General features: G+C 43.1%; 1 protein-coding gene across 1 annotated transcript in view; it reads right to left on the bottom strand.

Annotated features, from left to right (window-relative positions):
- Rs1 (Dead-box helicase Rs1) overlaps positions 1-24,767 on the bottom strand; it is a 474,615-nt gene that overhangs the window by 64,705 nt on the left and 385,143 nt on the right. Inside the window, exons 5-6 of the mRNA XM_068377426.1 lie at positions 9,504-9,691; positions 9,142-9,360 (exon numbers count right to left, since the gene is read on the bottom strand). Coding sequence (XP_068233527.1) covers positions 9,142-9,360; positions 9,504-9,691 — 407 coding nt within the window. The remainder of the gene's footprint in view (positions 1-9,141; positions 9,361-9,503; positions 9,692-24,767) is intronic.

Here is a 24,767-nt window from a genome sequence, read left to right on the forward strand (position 1 = left end):
TCATTGTTGATGTGGAACTTTATCCTTATATAGGCTTTTTATTATGAAATTATGTTAATAAGATGTAATGTTAATATTGTTTTGTAACATTTATTATAAATCACCGTATTTAGGGCTACCAATAGACTTAGAAAGACAATATATTTGATACGTTTTGTAGTCCTTGACTAGCAGACTTTGAACAGCTTCGCAGATGGAGAAAATTTATTTTTGAAAAATAGCGATTGCATAAAAGGGGAATCGTATAATTCGAACACGTATAATTCGGGACCCTACTGTATTATGTTTCCGAGAGACAAAGACATCGAGAAAAGGCAAAGAATTATCCTGTCCACTTTCTTTAGTAAATTCTAAATTACAATGCTTTATATCTAAATAAGCCAGTTTTAAATTATCTAAATACAAAGCATCGTAATATAAAATTAACAAAAGTAAGTGAACAGGATGATACTTTGCCTTCTCTCGTTGTCTTTGCCTATTGGAAACATATCTTTGAAACCCCAGTATTTCAAAATAACACTTTTACATGACTAAGCACTCATTTTTTTAAGTTCTGAACCAAAAATCTAAACAATTATTTCAATAGGAAACACTGCTATATAGATGTTACCATGTATTTTCAACTTATCTGAGGTTTTATGAAGAAAATTTTCTAAAAATAATTTTTAAATTATATATATATATATATATATATACATAAATATATATATGTATATAATATATATATATATATATATATAATATACATATATATATATATATTTATATATATATATATATATATACAACACACACACACACACATATATATATATATATATATACATATATATATGTATATATATATATATATATTATATCTATATATATATATATATACAGTGGAACCTCTACATACGATTTTAATTCGTTCCGGGACCTGCTTTGTATGTTAAAACAATTGTATGTTGGAGCAAATATTCCCATAAGAATACACTGTAATTTGTATAATTCGTTCTACAGCCCAAAAACCTATGATAACTCCTTAATAAATTACACATAACAATAATACAATTTCTTTATATGAGAGATGTAAAAGAGAATAATTATGCAGAAATAATAAATGAAAAAGGGGTTTTTATTGTCACTTTACCTTAGAGACAGGCCAACGCAGGTGTAGGATTTGGTACGCAGGAAGAGACGGACAGTCGGCGAGGAGGTTGAGATGGTGACTGCGATAACGTACCCTAACTTACTCAAACTTCTTAGTTTGTTGGGCAGAAACTTACGGTCTATTAAATTTCTTATTCCTGATCTAGATATTAATCATTGGCACCGTTGTTCAATTAGTTCATTATGCATATTGCATAAGATTTTTCATAACTCTGACCATCCTTTACATTCAGATCTCCCTGGACAATTCTATCCTGTTCGTAATACTAGGCAGGCAGTTAATTCTAATAGCCAGGCCTTCTCCATCATGAAGCTCAATACTACACAGTATTCTAGAAGTTTTGTTCCAACTGTTATGAAGTTGTGGAATGATCTTCTTAACCCTGGATAGGTACGCTCCTCGGACACCCCTTTAAGGGTATACTCGGACGCGAACGACCCCGACGCCAAAAAAAATTCTTGAAAAATCAGTTTTTGCAGTAACCTCCTTTTTTCTTTTGCCAAAAAAGACTTCAATGAATGCTTGAAACAACTGTAAAGATAAATACTACTCATCTGCAGAAAAACTATTTATTATAAATATTTTAAAAAATTAAGTAGAAAAAAAAAAGACCTGACATAAAAATTCATAAAAAAAAAGTTTATACATATATACACAAATCCTTTTAGGAATTGATTCTTGAATGTTTAGGACACATCTTGATGTATTTTGGATGAAGTCAGACCCATGGAGGTGAAGATCTGAAATGAGAAAAAAAGGGTAACTTTTTTTGGCCAAAAAAATTTGTCCAAATTTCATGAATTTTTTTGGGGTACCCAAATGAAATAGGAAGTGGCTAATTTTTTTAGGGAATAAACATATGTTATCCTAAAATAGAAATATGTAAAAAAATCTTCATTATTTTGTAAATTACATTTATATCAGGGGCCATATCTAAAGGTAATTTTTTGAGTACTTAGAAATTTCGTAAAAAAATACATATATTTAATATATAATATGATATTTATGCAGGTAAAAATATACCAAAATATCACAAATTCTATAGGGAACAAGAATATATATAGATAGGGCAGCTTACGCTTCGGATATGTCCACAAAATGGCCGCCAACCACACTGACTCAGACTCCCTAATCTGCCACTTGAAATGTAGGAAGGGTATGTCAATTTCAAGGTGTTATTTACTAATCTAATTATTATTGGATATGCATAAAAATTGTATGGTGGGTTGCTGGATAATTGTCGATTATTTTACGACTATAAAATTAAAATTCTGACCCAAAAAAATTTTTTTGAAGGGAAATAAAATCGAAAAAAAAAAACATGTAAAACAATATAATATTTTAGCTAAAAAAATTTGATGATATTCAATTAAAAAAAAAGTAAACAAAATTTTCCGACAAATAAACATCTAGAGGAATCATTACTCTGTGATAGTTCCTTAGTACGTAGTAATTTTGAAAGAATTGGGAAAAAACGAAAAAATGGCAATCACCGGAAAATCGAACACATACCTATATATACGCCATATCTGGCTAAAAAAAAGATAGGCATGGGTAGCCAGATCATCTAGAAACACTTTCCAACACTATAAAAGTATAAGTTTTGCGACACTACTTGCCAATTCCTTACGGTAACATGACTAAGCAAAAAAATGCAAAACAAATAAAAAGGGGCACTCGCGGAAAAATGGCTAAAATTCTAATATACGGCATTTCAGAAAAAAAAAATTCAGCCACGTGCTAGGCAAACCATCAAGGCACATTTTCCGACAAATAAACATCCAAATGAATAATTACTCTGTGATAGTTCCTTAGTACGTAGTCATTTTGAAAGAAATGGGAAAAAACGAAAAAATGGCAATCACAGGAAAATCGAACACATACCTATATATACGCCATATCTGGCTAAAAAAAAGAAGATAGGCATGGGTAGCCAGATCATCTAGAAACACTTTCCAACACTATAAAATTATAAGTTTTGCGACACTACTTGCCAATTCCTTACGGTAACATGACTAAGCAAAAAAATGCAAAACAAATAAAAAGGGGCAATCGTGGAAAAATGGCCATTCTAATATACGGCATTTCAGAAAAAAAAAATTTCAGCCACGTGCTAGGCAAACCATCAAGGCACATTTTCCGACAAATAAACATATAAATGAAATATTACTCTGTGATAGTTCCTTAGTACGTAGTAATTTTGAAAGAAATGGGAAAAAACGAAAAAATGGCAATCACAGGAAAATCGAACACATACTTATATATACGCCATATCTGGCTAAAAAAGAAATAGGCATGGGTAGCCAGATCATCTAGAAACACTTTCCAACACTATAAAAATATAAGTTTTGCGACACTACTTGCCAATTCCTTACGGTAACATGACTAAGCAAAAAAATGCAAAACAAATAATAAGGGGCACTCGCGGAAAAATGCCCAACATTCTAATATACGGCATCTCAGATAAAAAAAAAAGACATGCACGTGTTAGCCCAACCATCAAGGCACACTTTCTAACACAAACATGAAAAAAAAATCAATAATATACGGCAATTCCTTACTACGTAGTAAATTTTTACAAATATTGAAAAAAAACAGAAATTGGCAACCGCAGTTAAATACCCAATATACCAATAACTACGTCGTATCTGACAAAAACAAAATCACGCATGGGTAGCCAGATCATCTAGACACACTTTCCAACACTAAAAAAGCAAAAGTTTTACGATACTATTTCGCAATATCTTACGGAAAAATGACTTGGCAAAAAAATGAAAAAAAATGAAAAAGGGACACTCGCGGTAAAATGCCCGACATTCTAATATACGGCATCTCAGATAGAAAAAAAGACATGCACGTGTTAGCCCAACCATCAAGGCACACTTTCTAACACATAAACATGAAAAAAAAAATGAATAATATACGGCAATTCCTTACTACGTAGTAATTTTTACAAATATTGAAAAAAAAACAGAAATTGGTAACCGCAGTTAAATACCCAATATACCAATAACTACGTCGTATCTGACAAAAACAAAGTCATGCATGGGTAGCCAGATCATCTAGACACACTTTCCAACACTAAACAAGCAAAAGTTTTACGACCCTATTTGGCAATATCTTACGGAAAAATGACTTGGCAAAAAAATGAAAAAAATGAAAAAGGGGCACTCGCGGTAAAATGGTCCTCGTGGTGATGAACGACATTTTAACTAAAAAAAAAATCATGCACATGGTAGCCAAACAATCCACCAAGACTTTCCACAACTGATAACCTATACAAGTTGCACCATTCTACGACAATTTCATAATACGTAATAACTTTGATAATTATGCAAACTACCTTAGAAGGGTAAACTCGGTCGCGAACGACCCCGACGCGTCTCAGAAATCGGGGAAGGAGTACAGCTACAGCAATGCACATCTGGACACTACTAGAGCGTGTAGGGGAGACACCTCCTGCAGGTCGATCACCCACAAATTCAGTCACGGGGGTGAGTCACGTGAGAAAAACCTGTTTTTTTTTGACGCTCGGGGTCGCAAACGACCCATCGCACCTATCCAGGGTTAATTGGGTAGTTGAATCAGTAGAACTTCAAAAGTTCAAAGTTGGAGCAAATGTTTTTATGTTGACCAGGCCGACATGAGTCTTTTTATAGTTTATATATGACATATCTGTTTTTAACGTTGTTAATAGTTTATATGGGACATATCTGTTTTGACGTTGTTACTGTTTTTAGAATGATTTATTGTTAATTTATTCTCATCATTTATTTATTTCCTTATTTCCTTTCCTCACTGGGCTAAATATCCCTGTTGGAGCCCTTGGGCTTATAGCATCTTTCTTTTCCAATTAGGGTTGTAGCTTGGCTAGTAATAATAATAATAATATTAATAATATATATATATATATATATATAGTGGTACCTCTACATACGAATTTAATTCGTTCCACAACCAACTTCGGATGTAGAAACGAATTTTCCCATAAGAATACATGGTAATCCATTTAATTCGTTCCTCAGCCTAAAAACCCATAATAAAATCTTTATAAATGGCTACACATAATTACACATAACAATAACATAACTGCATAATATGAAAGAAGCATGTAAAAAAGATAATTATAAAGAAATAATAAATAAAAAATGTGTTTTATTGCCACTTTACCTTAGAGACATGCCAACGCAGGTGTAGGATTTGCTACGCCAGGAGGAGACGGACGATCGGCGAGAAGGTAGACATGGTGTTAACATGTTCTTTAAATAAATACTCTCTCTCTCTCTCTCTCTCTCTCTCTCTTGTTCTTCTTCACTGTTAGTGTTAGAGACGTCTATTAATTTTTTATGAGAGAGAGAGAGAGAGAGAGAGAGAGAGAGAGAGAGAATAAACAAAAATGAGAGATTAAACAAAAATGTGTTGTGTACATATGATTTTTAACAGCGTTAACGAGTTGAAAGACAGTTAAATGCAACTAAAAAAACAATATCAGCGATTCTGAATTCCTTTATTAACTAAAACAAATATTGATACACATTCGTGTGCGTATGCGCAAACACACACACACACACACGAGGAGACACGATCGGCGAGGAGGTAGAGATGGTGACTGCGATAACATACCGTAACTTACACTACAGAAATTTTAATCTAACTTAGCTTATTTATTTTTTTTTTTATTTTTATATTTCATTTATTTTACATTTTTTTTCTTTTGATTTTCTATTTTCATCACTTTCAGTGACGAGTTATGGTATGTTATCGCAGTCACCTTCTCTACCTCCTCCCCGACCGTCTCTCTTACTGCGTAGCAATTTTTGCACCTGTGTGTGTGTTTGTGCATACGCACACGAGTGTGTTTGTATCAATATTTGTTTTAGTTAATAAAGGAATTCAGATTAGCCGTTATTACTTTCTTAGTTACATTTAATTGTTTATCAACTCGTTGACGCTGTTAAAAATCATATGTACTCTAAACACATTTTTGTTTAATCTCTCTCTCTCTCTCTCTCTCGGAAAAAAAAATAATAGACGTATCTAACACTATAACAGCGAAGAAGAACGCGAGAGAGAGAGAGAGAGAGAGAGAGAGAGAGAGAGAGATATTTTATTTAAAGAACATGTTAATGCTATGTTTAGAGAGAAACAGAAAAAGAGAGAAGTCTTATTTAAAAGAGCTTGTTAATGCTATCATGGTTTTCTTTGCTTCACTTTTTTCTTTCTTTCTGTTCATCACGCTGGCCCTTCTCACAAATAATCGTTGCCAACAATCTCTTTGTCCTTTATCCCTATCAACAAAAGGCGTTCTATCTCTTCCAGGGTATTGCTACGATGTCTTGTAATAATGGTGATCTCCTTCGATGGTTATTTGCTTTAATGGCTGCCTTCAGCTTGATGATCCTCGAGATCATAGGCCTATTTCGGCCATATTGTTTAGCCATACAGTATCACTCACATGCACACTGCTCTCATGTTTTTCTATAATTTCTTGCTTCAATTCTAATGAAAGAATTGCCTTCTTCCTGTACTGAAACTTAGCTTCTTAGGCACCATGATTATAGGTAAAATCAAAAAGGAAATGTGAGAAAAGGAAGAAAATAAGCACTGTTAATAACAGACCAAATAGAGGACACCCACACGATACACACAAGAATAGAGAACTGAGCACTCGACGCTCAATGGCGTAATGTTTACTTCGTGTGTCGAAATAAAATTCGGGTGTAGAGTCAAAAATTTGCTCGAATTTTACTTCGGATGTTGGAAAATTCGGATGTAGATACGTTCGTGTGTAGAGGTTCCACTGTGTATATATATATATATATATATATATATATGTATATATATATATATATATATATTATATATATGTATATATATATATATATATATACACACATACATACATACATACATACATACATACATACTGTACATACATACATATATATATCTATATATATATATATATATAATTGGGCTCGAGCCATGTCGTCCTGATGGAAGTTCCCTCCAGCAACTTTCTACTGCATAATATTTCTGCGATTGGTATTATAAGAGAATTACCGTCAGGTATCACGGGGTTCTAACCCAGGGAACGACTATCCGAAGATATTGTGTATAATCAGGGACGTATGCTATGATAACCATAGGTATCTGCACCCCGAATAGACCTTTCCCAATCTAATCCTCAGAGGGGAAGGATAAGTGAGGAGCCGTTACATATCCTATCACCTTTCGGTACTCCCATACAACACTGCGTGACTGCCGCTTCATTCCTTCTCAGCAGCTTGTTTGCTTCTCTGTGATATTTTTGTGCGCGCTCTTTTTAACTTGTTTTGAAGATTTTCTTCGTATGCCGGCTTCCTCTTCTTCGACAAAGTTGAGTACCTACCTCTCTTTGCCTTTTATTTTAGCTGTTTTTGCTTTGGTTCCCTTTGGGGAGTTATATTTTAGCTTTTGTGTGAGAGGAAGCCTGAGCGCTTCAAGTCCAGTTAGCCATGGCGTCGGGTTTCGTACCTGATTGTTTCTTTTTCGTGTTTACTTTTTTATTTGGTAAGTTTCACGTTAGCAAGCAGTTTTTTAGCATTACAATGCTTTGGGCTCTATTTTAAGTTAGCATTTACATTGCATTTTTATTATTTATGTCTATTTGAGTTTGTATCAGTTTCGTCTAGCCTAGCCTAGAGACGGTAAGTTGTTTGTTGGACACGGACTCGCCGTTTTCGATTTTGGTCTTTAGCTCCGGTTTTGTTGACAGTGGTCTCTTCCCTTGGGAAGGTTTTTACTCAGTCAGTCTCTGATATTTTTGTCCCACTTGTTGGCATTTCTCGGTACTCTGACCGTTTAGGCTCTTGGCCATCGTGCTACAAGCATCTCAATTCTCTCAGGGCTAGGAAGGCGTAGGTTTTTGGAGTTCCCCTTTGCGAAGGGTGAGCTCACTTATCTTGTTTAGTTCAATGACTGTCTTACTGCCTATTCTTTTTGCTTCTGGTTAACCCTGAAGCGATTCCCCCGACTGGAAACCCCAAGAGGAACCAGTCTCCCACAGTTCTCGTTCATATGCCGGAGCTACAGGAATGAAGATGGGCAGAAGCAAAGAGTGCTGCAGTCAACTGTAACACACTGAGAAACCCTTCCTTAATGGGAAGACCCAAAAGCCTAAAGGAACGCATAGTTTGTCGCAAGCGGCAATGGTAAAGATTCCCCTGGTGGTGGCCGCCGTTGCTTTGCTAAGGGAAGCAAAAGAGAGTGCACCTAAGGGCAGTCTGGTTCTGCACTCTGAAAAGAAAACGGATCTATGCTTTTGAGCCAATTGCTTTTAATCATTAGCCAGTTTTGCAGGGAGAGCAAGATTACGTTTTTACTCGACCGAACCAAAATAAAGTGACATTCAGTTGCTGGTGCGGGTATGGTCTGCCACGTTACCCCGCCCTCCGCTACCTCACAAAAATCTTAATTGCTGGTTTCAGCTCTCGCCAAAATATGTCTCAACTGTAAAGGGCGTGAGGGTTTGTATATAGTGCCAGAACAAGAACGTTTTAGCTTAAAAAGTATTTCAAAGTGTATAATGGATTTATAAGTGTTTGGAGGGTTTATGAAAGCTTACTCGTAAAAAAATAGAAAAAAAAATTTAAGAACCAAAAAATATACTGTATATTTCTGTATCTACTTTGCGGTATTCAGCTATTGCGGAGGAACCTGGAAAGGAACACCCATGATAGCAGGGGGATTGCTGTAACAAAGAACTGATAGCACTCCTTGTCATTACCCGATAGGTTGTTTCATTACTTTATCAGAGGCATATATCCTCTTAAAGAAAAGAAAATGAGAAATATTTATTAAATTTTGGGGTAAACATCAATAAACCAAGCCTCACGGGAAGCAACAAAAAATGGTCCAAATTTTAATTAACATTTTTTCTACCTTACCTGACATGGTAATGTACATCTTTTTCTAAAAGAAAGAAACTTATTAAACATTTTACTCACTTGCACACACAATTCTCTAGTTGGTAGAAGAACCAATACTCTAGTCACAGCATCATCAGAAGATTTGTATATAAGTCGCTCTAGAATTGGAAGCATGAAAGCAGCTGTTTTCCCAGTACCTGTTGCAGCACAGCCACAAATATCCCTTCCTTGAAGAGCAACAGGAATTGTGGCAGCTTGGATAGGAGTTGGAGTTTCATATCCCAAACTATCTATAGCCTAATAAAGATAAAAAAAGAAAAATTATTTTTTTCAGCTTTACTTGCATAAAATTACAAATGAAATTTTTCGGTGTCATAAAGAATCCCAAGAGAAAAAATGCACTCATGAATCTGAGAAAAAAATAAATTAATCCTACAAACCTTCAGCAATGACCTGGACAAATTCATTTCCAAAAATGTAATATCCAAATTAACAAGAGGAGCATCTTCAAAGAATTTGGCATTCTCTTCATCCTGTTTAATTTGTTCTTTTGTTCTCTTATCTTTAACTGGGCGATCTCTCATCTTTTCTTTTCTTTTCAAATCCAAATCTCTGATTTTCAAAGCATCTGAAAAAAATAAAATCAGAGCAACCCCAAAATAATCTGAGAACCTAAATAAAATAATCTGAGAACCTAAATAAAATAATCTTCAATATTCATGTCAGTAGTACTTGCTTATAAATATTCAACAAATAATCTGTCATCTTACAAATATAATTGTAAACAAGAGACAGTACTTCAAGTATTTATATTTACTCTACCTAATTTACACATTTGTTATAACATTATTTATTTATTTCCAGACTTGACGTCCTTGCATTGTTTGGCACCATAGCTTTATGGATATGATTAATAATTTAAGAATGAAGGAATGAATGAATGATAATTATCTGGCCTCCTAACATCAATGGTCATTGATTCAGATTGAAATACGATTAATCAAGATTAAACAAAAAGATCAAAAATAAGTAAACAGGGGGGGGGGGGGGTAGCTAGCTATCCCGCTCACATACACTACTGTGTTGTCTCACCACTTTTGATTGCAGGCAAGACTTACAGGGGATAGTCTCGTCACTTTTGATTGCAGGCAAGACTTACAGGGGGATAGGTGATTGCATAGAGAGCTCAAGGTTTGTATCATTAGGAAAGATACAAATTACTTTCAAAATTTGTCATTTGTTCTAATACTAAATACAAACACTTTTGCTCTTAATTAGGGATAACTCTCCGTTTCAGAGGGTGGAAGTTAAAACAGACTGGCTTGTTATTGACCCAGGGTTTTCCCGTACGTGGTCCACATGCAACTGGGAAAAAACACTGATAACTTGCTAAATTCAGTGCAAAGCACGGTTAGCAGGCTAAGCAATCTGTGATTGTGTGATACTAGTAGTGTGACTAGTTTAGGTAAGAATTCTAAAAAATGTAGGAATCTTTGAATCTACCATAGACGTTGATTGATTGATTGACATCGAAGGTCATTGACACCGATATCGTTTATTGTAAATAAAGATTAAAGGAATATTCAATTAAAACCTGAGAAGTAAATATGTTATAAAAGTTAAATAGCATTAAGAAGACCTGCTTCTGATATAAATTTAAAAATGCCACTAGAAATAAATATGTTATAAAAGTTAATGAGCATTAAGAGGACCTGCTTCTGATATCAATTTAAAAATGCCACTAGCATTGTACGACACATCATGTCCAAGGATCTTGGTCAGGATGAACCTGTCATCCTCACCTCGGTTATTATAATAGGCTCATTCGGTCAACAAATGCCTCACTGTTAAAGGTACCAAACAGTCGTCGCAATACGGTTGGTGTTGGCCCTTCAGAAGAAACTTATGTGTCAACCGTGTGTGACCAATGCTGAGACGACAAAGAAACGTCTCCCACTTTCGGGGCATCATGTTATATCTCCAAGGAGATATGACATTTGTCCATAGACGTTGGCCAATCCCACCTTGCAATAGGGTATGGAAACATAAGTATTACAGTTACACCCAACCACCTATTCATGAATCAACATTCCCAAAAGCAAGAATTTGCAATATTTTCAATAGAGCATAGCTATCTACTAAATATTTGAGAAAATTTTATATAAGTGAAAATTTTTCTTTCAAATTTTATATATTTGTGAAAATTTTTCTTTAATTTCGGTAAATAAATAACCCATTGTTACATATTTTTCCTTTTAATCTCATGATTATTTATTGATAAAATTCTATATCAATAAGTACATTTTTAACTTAATGTACAGTAATTAATTATATGTACGAGCAAACAATGCTACTACGCACCTTGAACACATTAGCAATATATTTTTCTTTCACTTTGGAAAACAAATAACAGATTGTAACATATTTTTCCTTTAATCTCATGAGTATTTACAATTAATCTTGTATCAATATGACAAATTCGTAGGTAATTTGTATTTTTCCTAACTATATAAACCTTAGCTATTTAATATGGGTAATTATTTTCGCCGTAGCTGAAATGACGAGCCATTAGAATTTTAACGAGGGTTTACTACCCCACCGCTAGTTAGCGGGGGGTAGGGAAGGTAACTTGCTACCCCCCCCTCACACACACCTGTGCTTGAGCTCACTTTGCTTAGAGGTAGGACTTCACGGGGGATAGGGCTGGCGGGCAAGTTTCATTAAATAGCTAAGGTTTGTATAGTTAGGAAAAATACAAATTACCTACGAATTTATCCTTTGTTCCGTAACTGAAATAAAAACCACGCTATTTGATATGGGTGACTCTCCCCTTAGGAAGGGTGGTAAGTCCCAGCCAGTACTGGCTTTTGGCTTTGGCCAGGGACTCAGTATCTGAACAATAAGGAGTCCCTGCACCTCGCTAGAACCTTGCTGCGCAAGGGCTGCGGCCTAAGTAAGCTGTGTCTGAAGGTCTGAAGTGTGACTCGTCCTAGGAAGTTGACCTGTAGTCCTTTAGATGGAAACTTTAGGCTAGGACTCTCCCAATACCACCTCGTCAGGGTATGAGGACGTGACAGTAATATCTTAATACTAGGAACACAAGGAAACATGGTTTACCTGCAGTGGTTCGAGGTCAGCTCTGCAGAGAACCCAAGATGCTGCTTTCCCCAAGAGAGGGGAGGATGAAGAAAAGAATAAGGGCCAGACAAACCTTTTCATTCATGCAGACCAAGACCGGGTAACAATGCCCTCAACCTTCTGCTACTTATCCATTAAGGAGCCTGAGGTTTAAACCAGCTGTTGTGCAGCCCCCACAGGGCCGATAGAGAACGTATCGAGCCTCCTGAAGGGCACGTCTTGCAGGTAATGGGCTGTGAAGGTTGTCTGACGCTTCCACAACCCCGCTTGTAGAACCTGCGTCACTGAAAAGTTCTTCTTGAAGGCCAGGGACGTAGCTACGCCCCTGACATCCCGTGCTCTAGGGGGACGTGACGGAGGAGGGTCAGGACTCAGGGAGAGATGGATTATCCTAAAAATCCATGCTGAGATAGTATTCTTGGTAACCCTCCTCTTTGTTCTCCAAGTGCTCACAAACAATGCCTACACTTGGGGACGAACTGCAGCCGTTCTTTTGAGATATAGCCTCAGACTCCTTACTAGGCACAGTAGGAGATGGTCTGGGTCATCTGTTACAGAACGAAGAATCAAAATCTGGAAAGAGTCGAACCGAGGGTCCGGCACTCCTGGATTCTGAGTCTTAGCAACAAACTCAGGGACGAATCTGAACGTTACCTCCCCCCATCCCCTTGAATGGGCGATGTCACACGAGAGACCATGAAGTTCACTGACACGCTTGGCCGAGGCCAAAGCTAGTAGGAACACCGTCTTCCAAGTTAGGTGGCGATCTGAAGCCTGGCGTAATGGTTTGTAGGGAGGTCTCTTAAGAGACCTGAGAACTCGAACCACGTACCATGAAGGAGGTCTCGCTTCCAACTGAGGGCAGATAAGTTCATAACTTTGTATGAGTAGGGAAAGTTCCAGCGAAGAAGAAATGTCCACTCCTTTGAGCCTGAAGGCTAGACCTAAGGCTGAGTGATAGCCTTTCACTGCCGAGACTGAAAGGCGCATTTCTTCTCGCAAATACAAGAAGAACTACGCTATTGCTGGAATAGTGGCATCGAGTGGAGAGATACCCCTTCCACGACACCAACCACACAAAAACTAGCCACTTAGCCTGGTAAACCCCTGCGGATGACCTTCGCAGGTGTCCAGACATCCTGTTCACCACCTGTTGCGAAAATCCTCTCTCCGCGAGGAGATGCTGGATAGTCTCCAGGTGTGAAGTCGAAGCGAAGCTACGGCTTTGTGAAAGATGTTGGTGTGTGGTTGTTTGAGTAGCTCGTGTCGTGGAGGGAGTTCTCTCGGAAGTTCTGTTAGGAGTTGCAGAAGGTCTGGAAATCATTCCGCGTGATGCCATAGCGGAGCTATAAGGGTCATCGAGAGATTGACCGATATTCTGGTCTTGTTGAGTATTCTCCTCCTCAGACAGAACGGGGGAAAGGCGTATACGTCGATGTTGTCCCACCGTTGTTGGAAGGCATCTTGCCAGAGTGCCTTGGGATCCGGGACTGGGGAGCAGTACAGCGGGAGCTTGAAGTTCAGCGCTGTAGCGAACAGATCCACAGTCAGGGAACCCCACAAAGTCAGGACTTTGTTGGCTACTAGATGATCCAAAGACCACTCAGTACTCACTATCTGACCCGCTCTGCTCAGACTGTCGGCGAGCACATTCCTCTTGCCAGGAATGAAGAAAGCCGATAGTGGAATCGAGTGGACTTCGGTCCATCTCAGTATCTCTACTGCAAGATGGGATAGCTGCTCTGAAAAGGTACCTACCTGCTTGTTGATGTAAGCCACTACTGTGGTGTTGTCGCTCATCACCACCACAGAGTGACCCGCCAGATAATGTTGGGACTGTTGAAGGGCCAGGAATACGACCTTCATTTCTAGCAGATTTATGTGAAGGCACTTTTCTGATTCTGACCACAGGCCTGAGGTCCTGTGGTGCAGAACGTGGGCCCCCCACCCTTTCTTTGAGGCGTCCGAAAACAGCATCAAATCCAGGGGGAGGACAAGAATATACACTCCCCTTCGTAGGTTCTCGTCTGTCACCCACCACTGAAGGTCCGTCCGTTCCGCAAGACCCATAGGGATCATGACGTCCGGGGAATCGTGACATTGATTCCACCGGGACCTGAGTCGCCATTGGAGAAATCTCCTTCTGAGGCGACCGTTGGGAACTAGACGGGCCAAGGATGAGAGGTGACCGAGGAGACGTAACCACGATTGGGCTGGGAGCTCTTCTCGTCTGAGGAAAGGACTCGCAACCCTCCTCAGCCTTGCTATCCTGTTGTCTGATGGGAAAGCTTTGTGGAGATTGGTGTCTATGATCATGCCTAGATATACCAGTCTTTGAGTAGGAAGCAGAGAAGACTTCTCGAGATTTACCATGATCCCCAGATCTTGGCAAAGTCCCAGAAGTTTGTCTCGGTGTCGAAGAAGGGTCGACTCCGAGTCTGCTAGGATCAGCCAGTCGTCCAGATAACAGAGGAGACGCATGCCGATCCTGTGTGCCCACGACGATATTAGGGTGAACACTGGTGAAAACCTGTGGTGCTGAGGAGAGACCGAAACACAGCACCTTGAACTGGTAGATCTTGTTGTCTAAGCTGAATCTTAAGTACTTCCTTGAAGACGGATGGACTGGGATCTGAAAGTACGCGTCCTTCAGGTCCAGTGTACACATGAAGTCTTGCAGTCTCACTGCAAGTCTGACCGTGTCTGCCGTCTCCATGCTGAACGGGGTCTGCTTGACAAACCTGTTCAGGGCTGAGAGGTAGATGACTGGTCTCCAGCCTCCAGACGCCTTCTTTACAAGAAAGAGTCGATTGAAGAAGCCCGGGGACCCGTCGACGACCTCTTGGAGAGCGCCCTTCTTCAACATGGTCTCGACTTCTGCCCGAAGGGCTTGCCCCCTTGCCAATCCCATGGCAAGGAAGCTCAACGACACTGGATTCGCTGTCAGGGGAGGTAGAGATGATGTGAACGGGACGCGATATCCTTGACTGATTACGTAAATCGTCCAGGAATCGGCCCCGAGTTGCTGCCACCTGTTTGCGCAACTTTGTAGGCATCCCCCCACTGGTGGACATGCAGGGGGACTGCCAATCCTAGCGTTTGCAGCCTCGGCCACTCCCTCTAGGATTCTTTCCTCCCCTGGAGAACTTTTTGCCTTTCTTGTCCTTGACAGGAAAGGGCTTAGACACCGTTGTCTTCGCTGTAGCTGCCGGTTTCGTGGTCTTGGTAGGACGTGGTTGCTGGGTTGCTGGAGGTTTATAGGGCTTCGATGTTAAAGCTCTATGTAGGAGAGAGTCCTGGGTGGACTTACTCCACCTCTCAGCCCCCTGCTCCACGTCCTTAGGCTCGAACAAATTCTTCCCCAAGATGGAAGAATGTCTGAGCCTGCTGATCTCGGTACAAGGGACCTTTTGGTGGAATCTCTCAGACACCACATCTCGACGTTTCAAGATGGTATTAGCCCACAAGTTCGAGACTTGGTGGGCTAGAAACTCGATGGTACGAGTGCCTGAGAGTAAAAAGGTCTCCATGGCCTTCCTGGTACTCTCTTTGGACAAGTCCTCAGATCTTAACAGGATGCCCAGAGACCCTAGCCAGATGTCCAGCCACGAAGTTGCCTGCATGGCACACTTCGCCACCTTCTCCTAGCTAAGGATCTCCGTCGCCGAGAACGATACTTGCCGGTTGGAGTCTCTCTCTAGAGGGACTCCCCTGGTAGGCTCTTCCAAAAAGTGGTGTAAGGGAAGAGCTAAACAAGTCTCCTCCATGATGTCAAAGTACCTCCTCTGATAGACACGAGGAGGCAGGAGGAGTTTGTTACCGGTGCTGGATCAGCTGGAGGAGGCAAGCTCGGAAAGCTGGCCTTCGACCTTGTCTCTGGCACTCTTAACCCCTTGAGACCAGGGCAAAGCCGCGCTGGCCTTTGAGGGTTTTTGAGTACCAAAGACTCGGTCCAAGACCGTGTCCTTGCCCTCACGAGGGGGAATCTCTGGATCCGCGAACCCATTGAGATTCCTCATAAGGGTCAGAACCTGCCAGAACGCATGCTCCGATTCCTGTAGCTCTCCTTCTAAAGGGCTAGCAGCGAAGTCTCCTGTCCCCAAAGGCTCTTCTTGGGGGGACTCGTGGACGTTCTCCGAGGGCTTGGCTGGCTCTGGTCTAATCCTTGAGGATGACTTCGGTAAAGTCTTGGAGTCCTTCGACTTCCTCCTGGGAGGGATGCAGGACTCCAACAGTGATGGTGGGAGGCGCTTCTCCACCCCTACCGGAGAAGACTTCCCTGCACGAGGTGGGGTTTCCCTCATTGGTGCGATGGGGGAACGCCTCACCTCGGGTGACTCCCCTGAGGACGGGAAATCTTCGTCCAAAGGGGAAGGAGTGAAAGTCTGGGGGGGTGAGGAGGCCTTCCTCAAAGATTTCCGAGGAGTCAGCTTCGCCCTTGGAGAAGTTACCACGTCAGATATTCCTCTCTTCCTCTTAAGGGGAGTCGAAGCTGCCACTGATTTGTGGCCCAGCTCAGAGAGAACAGGCTTAAAAGCCTGCATGACCGCTCTGACTAGGGACCCAAACATGGGCTGCTGACTGACAGCTGAGCTATCAGACACTCCCTCTGGATGGAAGGGGATCGTTCGATCACTAGGAGGAGTTACCAAAGGAGGGTCTGCCTGAAAAGAAGAAGAAGGATAAAAGTCCCTGGACCTATCCGGAATCGTCCCTCCCTCCGGCGAGCGCGCTGTTCTTTGCTTGCGGCGGGAGGGGGGACGCGATGATGATGACCTGGCCGCGCGGCGTCCTACAGCCTCGTGCTGGGGATCGCGCTGGCGCTCACGCGATGGGATCTGGCCTGTGTCGCCCGTGGGCGAGCGAGGGCGATGGCGAGGGCGCGCGTGGGCGTGCGTGGGCAAGGGCGAGGGCGTGCGTGGGTGCGCGGCCGAGCGAGGGCGCGCGTGGGCAGGGGCGAGGGCGTGCGTGGGCGCGTGGCCGAGCGATGGCGCGCAGGCAAGCATTCCGGGGTTGCAGAGGGCGCGCAGAAGGCTGGATGAGCGCTCGCACGCGCGAAGGCGATTGTTCGCGCGTGCGGGCGCGCAGGATCTCGAAGAGCCCGTGAGGGCGATAACGTTGGGAGCGCGCGCAGATGTATCCCTTACACGCGGGCGTGCATGAGAGCACACATCTGGTTGTATAGGTGGGCAAGCAGGGCGCGCGTGGGAGCGCGTGGGCACGCGTTGGAGACAGAGCGCGTGCAGGTGAAGCATGGCAAGCAGGCGGGGTCCGATGGCGCGTCGGCGATTCATGGCGCGTTGGAGAGCGCTGGCGAGCAAGGGAAGAAGTTATCTTCCCCTTTGCACCCAGATTAGAAGATCGTGGGCGCACAGGAGATCGTTGGCACGCAGGCGAGCACTGGCGCGCAGTAAGCGCTGGCGAACAGGTGAGCGCTGGCGCACAGGTGAGCGCTGGCGCACAGGTGAGCGCTGACGCGCTATAACAGAATCAACAGCAGGCGAGCGCTGGCGCGCAGTTGCGCAGGGGATACCTGGCGCGTAAAGGACTTAGACACAATTTTTTGTGAAAGACCCTTGTGCCCCGAAGGGACCATTGCCCGTTTAACAACGGGGTGAGTAGGCGCCCACAGCCCGTCAGTGGCCAGGAACGGCGACGGCAGATCAGCAGGTCTGGCGCGCGGAAGGTCGGCGTGTCCTTTGTGAGGACGACCTTCCACCGAAGAAGATCGCGAACGATCTGCGGAGAGGTCAAGGGATGTAGCAGGTAGAGTCGGCGAACGACAGCGAGGTTCCTCTGCGAAAGACTGCGGGGATGATGAACCAAAGAGGCGCCTCCTAACACCCTTGTGAGGTGAAGGAAGGCCTCTACGGCGAAGAAGAAGGCAGGCTTTACGCCTTATACGCCCTCTGGGGGCCGTGGGGTTAGCGGGCTGACCATCAGCAGTCCTCCGAAGAGGAGTCTCTGTGAGTGAACTCCCCCGAGGGGGAGAATCACTAGCAAGAGAGACCGTTGGACTTAGTTCCTCCCTCGAAAGATGTTCGGAGATGGGGACTAAGCCTTCAGCTACATCAGCAACATCAGGAGCAGCGGTTTGATACAACTCATCAAAAGCCTCTGCAACAACAACGTCGACGATAGACAGAGGATCAACCTCTGCTAAAGTCGGCGATTGTTTGACAACTGCCCCCAACCTGATAATGTCAAACAATGCTTCCTTGGAGGGCGAACCCTCAAGCCCCAAGGAAGCCCAAAGCTGCAACATGACAAATTCGTAGATAATTTGTATTTTTCCTAACTGTACAAACCTTAGCTATTTACACGGGGTAATTACTTCGGCGTAGCTGAATGACGAGCCATAATATTTTAACGAGGGTTTACTACCCCTCCGCTAGTTAGCGGGGGATAGGTAGGGGTAGCTTGCTACCCCTCCCCCCTCACACACACAGTGTGAACTCCACTTTACTTAGAGGTAGGACTTATCTTGGGGGACAGGGCTGGCGGGCAAATATGTGTAAATAGCTAAGGTTTGTATAGTTAGGAAAAATACAAATTATCTACGAATTTGTCATTTGTTCCGTAACTGAAATACAAACCACGCTATTTACATGGGGTGACTTAACCCTTAGGAAGGGTGGTAAGTCCCTGCCATACTGGCTTTGGCTTGCCCGGGGATTCCATATTCGAGCATTTAAGTACTCGGACAATAGGGAATCCCTGCTCCTCGCTAGCGGTTGTGAAACTGCCGCGGCCTACATAAGGTGTGTGCGAAGGTGAAAAGTGACTCGTCCTAGGAAGTTGACCTGGAGTTCCTCAGAAGGAAATCTAGGCTAGGACTCTCCCAATACCACCTCGTCAGGGTATGGGGACATGACAGTATTACACTTAATACTAGGAACACAAGGAAGCATGGTCTACCTGCAGTGGTTTGAGGTCAGCTGTGCAGAGAACCCAGGATGCTGCTTTCTCCAAGGGAGGAGAGGATGAAGAAAAGAATAAGGGCCAGACAGATCTTTTCATTCATGCAGACTAACACCAGGTAACAATGCCCTCAGCCTTCTGCTACTTGTCCATTAAAGGAGCCTGAGGTTTAGACCAGCTGTTGTGCAGCCACCACAGGGCCGATAGAAAACGTATCGAGCCTCCTGCGGGTCATGTCTTGCAGGTAAAGGGCTGTGAAGGCGGTCTGACGCTTCAACACCCCCGCTTGCAGGACCTGAGTCACCGAATGATACTTCATGGAGGGCAGGGACGTAGCTACGCCCTTGACATCATGCGCTCTAGGGCGATGTGACGGAGAAGGATCAGGATTCTAGGCCAGGTGAAACACCCTGCGAATCCAGGCTGAGATGGTATTCCTGGTGACCCTTCTCTTCGTCTCCCCAGTGTCCACGAACGAGGCTTGAACCTGGGGACAAACTGCAGCTGTTCTCTTAAGACACCACCTCAGACTCCCTACTGGCAAGGCAGGAGATGGTCTGGGTCATCTGTTACAGGACGGAGACTCGAAACCTGGAAAGAGTCGAACCGCGGGTCCAGCACTCCCGGGTTCTGAGTCTTGGCAACAAAACTCAGGGAGGAACCTGAACGTTACCAACCCCCTATCCCCTCGAATGGGCGATGACGTATGAGAGACCATGTAACTCGCTTGGCCAGGGATAAGGCTAGCAGGAACACTGTCTACCCGGTAAGGTGGTGAACTGGGGCCTTACGTAGTGGTTCGTAGGGAGGTCTCTTTAGAGACTTGAGGACTCGAACCACGTTCCAAGGACGAGGTCTCACTTCCGACTGAGTGCAGGAGAGGACATAGCTTCGTATGAGGAGAGAGAGTTCCAGCGAGGGAGAAATGTCTATCCTTTGAGCCTGAAGGCAAGACCTAAGGCTGAGAGATAGCCTTTCACAGCCGAAACTGAAAGGCACATTTCATCCCGCAAATACACAAGGAGCTCCGCTATTGCTGGAAGTGGCATCGTGTGGAGGGATACCCTTTCCACGACACCGACCACAGTAACTCGCCCCTTCGCCTGGGATACTACTGCGGAAGACTTGCGCAGGTGTCCAGACATCCTTTTCGCAACTTGTTGCAAAAATCCTCTCTCTTTGAGGAGATGCTGGATAGTCTCCCGGCGTGAAGTCGAAGCGAAGCTACGGCTTTGTGCAGGATGTTGGCATGTGGTTGTGTGAGTAACCCGTGACGTGGAGGGAGTTCCCTCGGAGGCTCCGTAAGGAGCTACAGAGGGACTGGTGAGCCATTCTGCGAGAGGCCCTAGCGGAGCTATGGAGGTCATTGAAAGACTGACCGATACTCTGGTCTTGTAGAGTACTCTCCCCATCAGCCAGAACGGGGGAAGGCGAACACATTGATGTTGTCCCACCGTTGCTGGAAGGCATCTTACCAGAGGGCCTTGGGGTCCGGGACCGGGGAGCAGTACAGCGGGAGCTTGCAGTTCAGCGTTGTAGCGAACCGGTCCACAGAGGGGAGCCTCACAGAGTCAGGACTTTGTAGGCTACTTGAGGATCCAAAGACCACTCGGTATCTAGTATCTGTGTCGCACTGATCAGACTGTCTGCGAGCCCATTCCATTGCCTGGAATAAAGCGAGCTGCTAGGGTGATCGAGAGGAACTCGGGCCATCTTGGTATCTCTACTGCAATATGGGATGGCTGTACTGAAAAAGTACCTCCTGTCTGAAGGGAAGGCTTCGGGAGATTGGTGTCTAAGACCATGCCTAGGGATACCAGACTCTGAGAAGGCTGCGATGAGGACTTCTCGAGGACCACCATGATCCTTAGAACTTGGCAAAGTCCGAGGAACTTGTCCCGATGGCAAAGAAGGGTTGCCTTCGAGTCTGCTAGGATCAGCCAGTCGCCCAGGAAACGGAGGAGACGGATGCCGATCCTGTGAGCCCATGAAGAGATCAGAGTGGACACCTCGGCGAACACTTGAGGTGTTAGGGAGAGACCGAAGCACAGCACCTTGAACTGGTATATCTGTCTTCCAAGCAAAATCCAAAGTACTTCCTTGAAGACGGGTGGACCGGGATTGGAAGTACGTGTCCTACAGGTCCAGTATATACATGAAATCTTGTGGTCTCACCACAAGACTGACCGTGTCTGCCGTCGCCCTGCTGAACGGAGACTGTTTGACAAACCCGTTCAGTGTCAAGAGGTCGATGACCGGTCTCCAGCCTCCAGATGCCTTCTCACAGGGAGGAGTCGATTAAAGAAACCTGGGGACCCGTTGGCAACCTCTTGGAGGGAGCGCTTTTTCAACATGGTCTGGACTTCTGCCCGGAGGGCCCGTCCCCTTACCGATCCCTACCCAGTTAGGAGGGAGGGGCTCATTACCGACTGGATCTATTGAAGGAGGCAAGCTCAGAGAGCTGGCCCTCGGCCTTGTCTCTGGCGCTCTTCATTCCCTGAGACCAGGGCAAAGCTGCACCGGCCCTAGGGAGTTCCTGGGTGGCGTAGATTCGGTCCCGGACCGTATCCTTCCCTTCACGAGGAGGAATCTCTGGGTCTGGGGTCCCCTTGAGGTTCCTCCTGATGGTCAGGACCTGCCAGAACGCGAGTTCCGACCCCTGGAGCTCTCCTCCTGATGGACTGGCAGCGAGGTCTCCCGTCCCCAGAGGCTCTTCCTGGGGAGACTCGTAGACATGCTCCAAGGGTCTATCTGGTTCCTGTCGGGTCCTTGCGGAAGACTGGGCCTTCGGTTCCCTCCTAGGAGGGAAACAGGATTCCAGCAATGAAGGATGTAAGGCTTCCGCCCCCTCCGCACGAGAAGATTTCTTAAGAAGAGGCGGGGATTCCCCCTTTGGTGTGATGGGGGAGAGGACCGGATCTTCCGACCCTCCTGGGGATGGGTAATGCTCATCCGCAGGGGAGGGGGAGGAAGTCTGAGGAGGGATAATAGAATATTTTCCAGTTGCCATAAACATTTTCATCTTTTCTTCATATTCATTACTATGCAAGAGCTTACATAAATAGCAAAAAAATTAATTATCTACAAAATGGCAATCAATTCAAATTTTACAATCTACCCAGAAATCCACTACAATCAAATTATTTAGCAAGTATTCCTTTTAGTAAAGTATGAATTTTTACTTTTATCATATTATATATCCATATCTACTGTATACTGGGAACTATTCAAGCTTAAAAATGACACCCAGAAGAGCACAGTAGCAAGAATAAATTTGGAGTCAGTTACCAAAAGGAAATATTGCAGTGCGCATATTGAATCAACAAGAAAGCAATGTATGCCGAGATAAACAATTGCTGAGGGAAGAAAATTAATGGTTTATTAGTGATACTCTGGTGGTTTGCAAATTGGAGAAAAAAATTACATTCATCCATAGAAGGCAAAATGAAAGGCATTTACATTACCTGAAATTATCTTATCTACGGTAAATATTACAAATTTTTAAAAACAATTTGTATTTTCCCTAGCTATACTGTACAAACCAGTCATTTATATGGTTTACTCCTAGTCTCGTTTTTTACAACCAGATAATGAAAAAAAAGGTATTTGATTAAATCACACTAGAGTTCCTAAGCAACCACAGAGCATGGCAGCACAGGGCCTCGCTGCATGGCACTCTTTACTCTCTTGTGGGGCAGTTGAGGTGGGACCTTTGATAAAATGAGTCAGGTTTGTATAGCTAGGAAAGAGTTCACTGCTACGTTGATACAAACTTCCGTGTCATTTACATCCGAGTCTTCCTTAGGTGGGGGGGAAGTCTCCCTTAAGAGGTATGCCCTTCCTCTCTAATAAATACCATTACTGATAAGTAATAGCAAAAACAAAAGGTGCCTAAATTGGAACTGTGTAGCGGGCTCATAAATAGGAAAGGCATACATTAGTCTGGTGCCAGGGGTGAAACTATAAGAACATCAAGTCACATAAGGAATATATCCAACATATAATTAAAAAATAACTGAAAACTATGGCATTCTTACTTACATTATGGTGAGATCCAATTGAAGGCTTCAGGTCCAAACATGATCACCATTTACCTCGATACACATTACATACCCCTATAATGCCGAGAGTAACTGATACCTTAGATAAAGACAGTAAGATTACATTATTTGTTGCAACATTAGTACCTAAAGAAAAAGTGACCAGCACACCAGCTTTGAGGATTTATGCTTCTGGGTGATATCCGGAATGCTAGGGTTGCAGCAAGACCATGGATATCATGTGCTTGAGGGGATTCCCTGACGACAATTCCCGAAGATATTTCAAGCTCTCTCATGATTTTCTCTAAACCAAAATGAAAATGCATTTTTGGATACTCTCTTCTTGGAGTAACCTGTGCTCATAAACAAATTATAATTTTTAGGCCTAAGATACGCTGTTCTTAAATATTTTTGAATTGTCCTCACAGGGCAGAATAAAATGTCATCCGGGTCATCAGTTACCTCTTTCAGAGGCAAGATCGTGAAAGTCAAATCTGATATTAATTTCAACTAGATTCTGGTCACATATTTGGTTAGAAAATATAGGGATGATTATCTTCACTCTCTGGAATGTGACTAGAATATAGACCGTGTAGTCCGATTATTTTTCTTAACTGAAGATAAGGCAAGAAGGAAGGTGGTCTGTAAGGTAAGGCTCCTGAAGAAGGCTTCGTGCATGGGTTTGTGGGGTGGCTTTCTAAAAAGTCCTGAGAACCTTTGTCACATTCCAGGAAGGGGGGTTTTAGTTCTCGGGGAGAACAAGTGTGTCCGAAAAAAAAAAAAATGGACGAGAACTGAGATTTCTCAGGAAGAGGGGAGGTCAAGCCATTAAAGTATGAGAACCAAGCTCAAGGGCGAACAGTAGCCTTTTACTGCAGTGACTGAAAAGGATTTTTGGCCTTCAAGAACATCAAAAAGTCTGCAGTCAGGGGAATAATGGCCTTGAAAAGGACAATATTCCCCTTAAGACACCAATCACAGAAGGTTTCCACTTGACCTGGCAGACTGCTGTGGAGAACTTTTAGGGATATCCAGAAAGTTGTTTTGCAGTTGGTATGGAAAGCATTTCTTTTGGAGGCGATGTTAAATAGTCTCCAGCCGTAAAGTGGCAGGGAATGCACTGCAACATGGAACTTTCTTGTGTGTGGTTGACATAGTATGTTTGGCCATTCTCAAAGATCTCTTGAAACTTCCATGAAAAGTTCTAGCAGGTCTGGATACCACTCCACTATTGGCCCCTTTTGAGCTACTAGCATTACTCCGACTCCCTGGGATAATCAGATTATTTATAGAGTATGACGAATTAGACATAACTGTGTATACGTATAAAAGTCCAGTCCGTCCCATGAATGCTACAGAAGGCTTCTTCTATTAATGGATTTTGGTCTGGGACTGGTGAGCTATACACCAGGAATTAGTGATACAGGTGAGTGGCATATATGCTGCAAGATGTGGAACCTTCCAAATAAGAAAGTCTCTTTGCCACTAGAAGAAGCAAAGATCATTCTGAACCAACAGCCATCCCTGATCAACTAGTCAGCAATGACAAACCTCTACCCAAGGATAAACCTTGCTGAGAGGGGGATGCTTTGATCTGTGCTCATC

The sequence above is a fragment of the Palaemon carinicauda genome, chromosome 7 (assembly GCF_036898095.1).
Source record: "Palaemon carinicauda isolate YSFRI2023 chromosome 7, ASM3689809v2, whole genome shotgun sequence".
Taxonomy (NCBI): domain Eukaryota; kingdom Metazoa; phylum Arthropoda; class Malacostraca; order Decapoda; family Palaemonidae; genus Palaemon; species Palaemon carinicauda.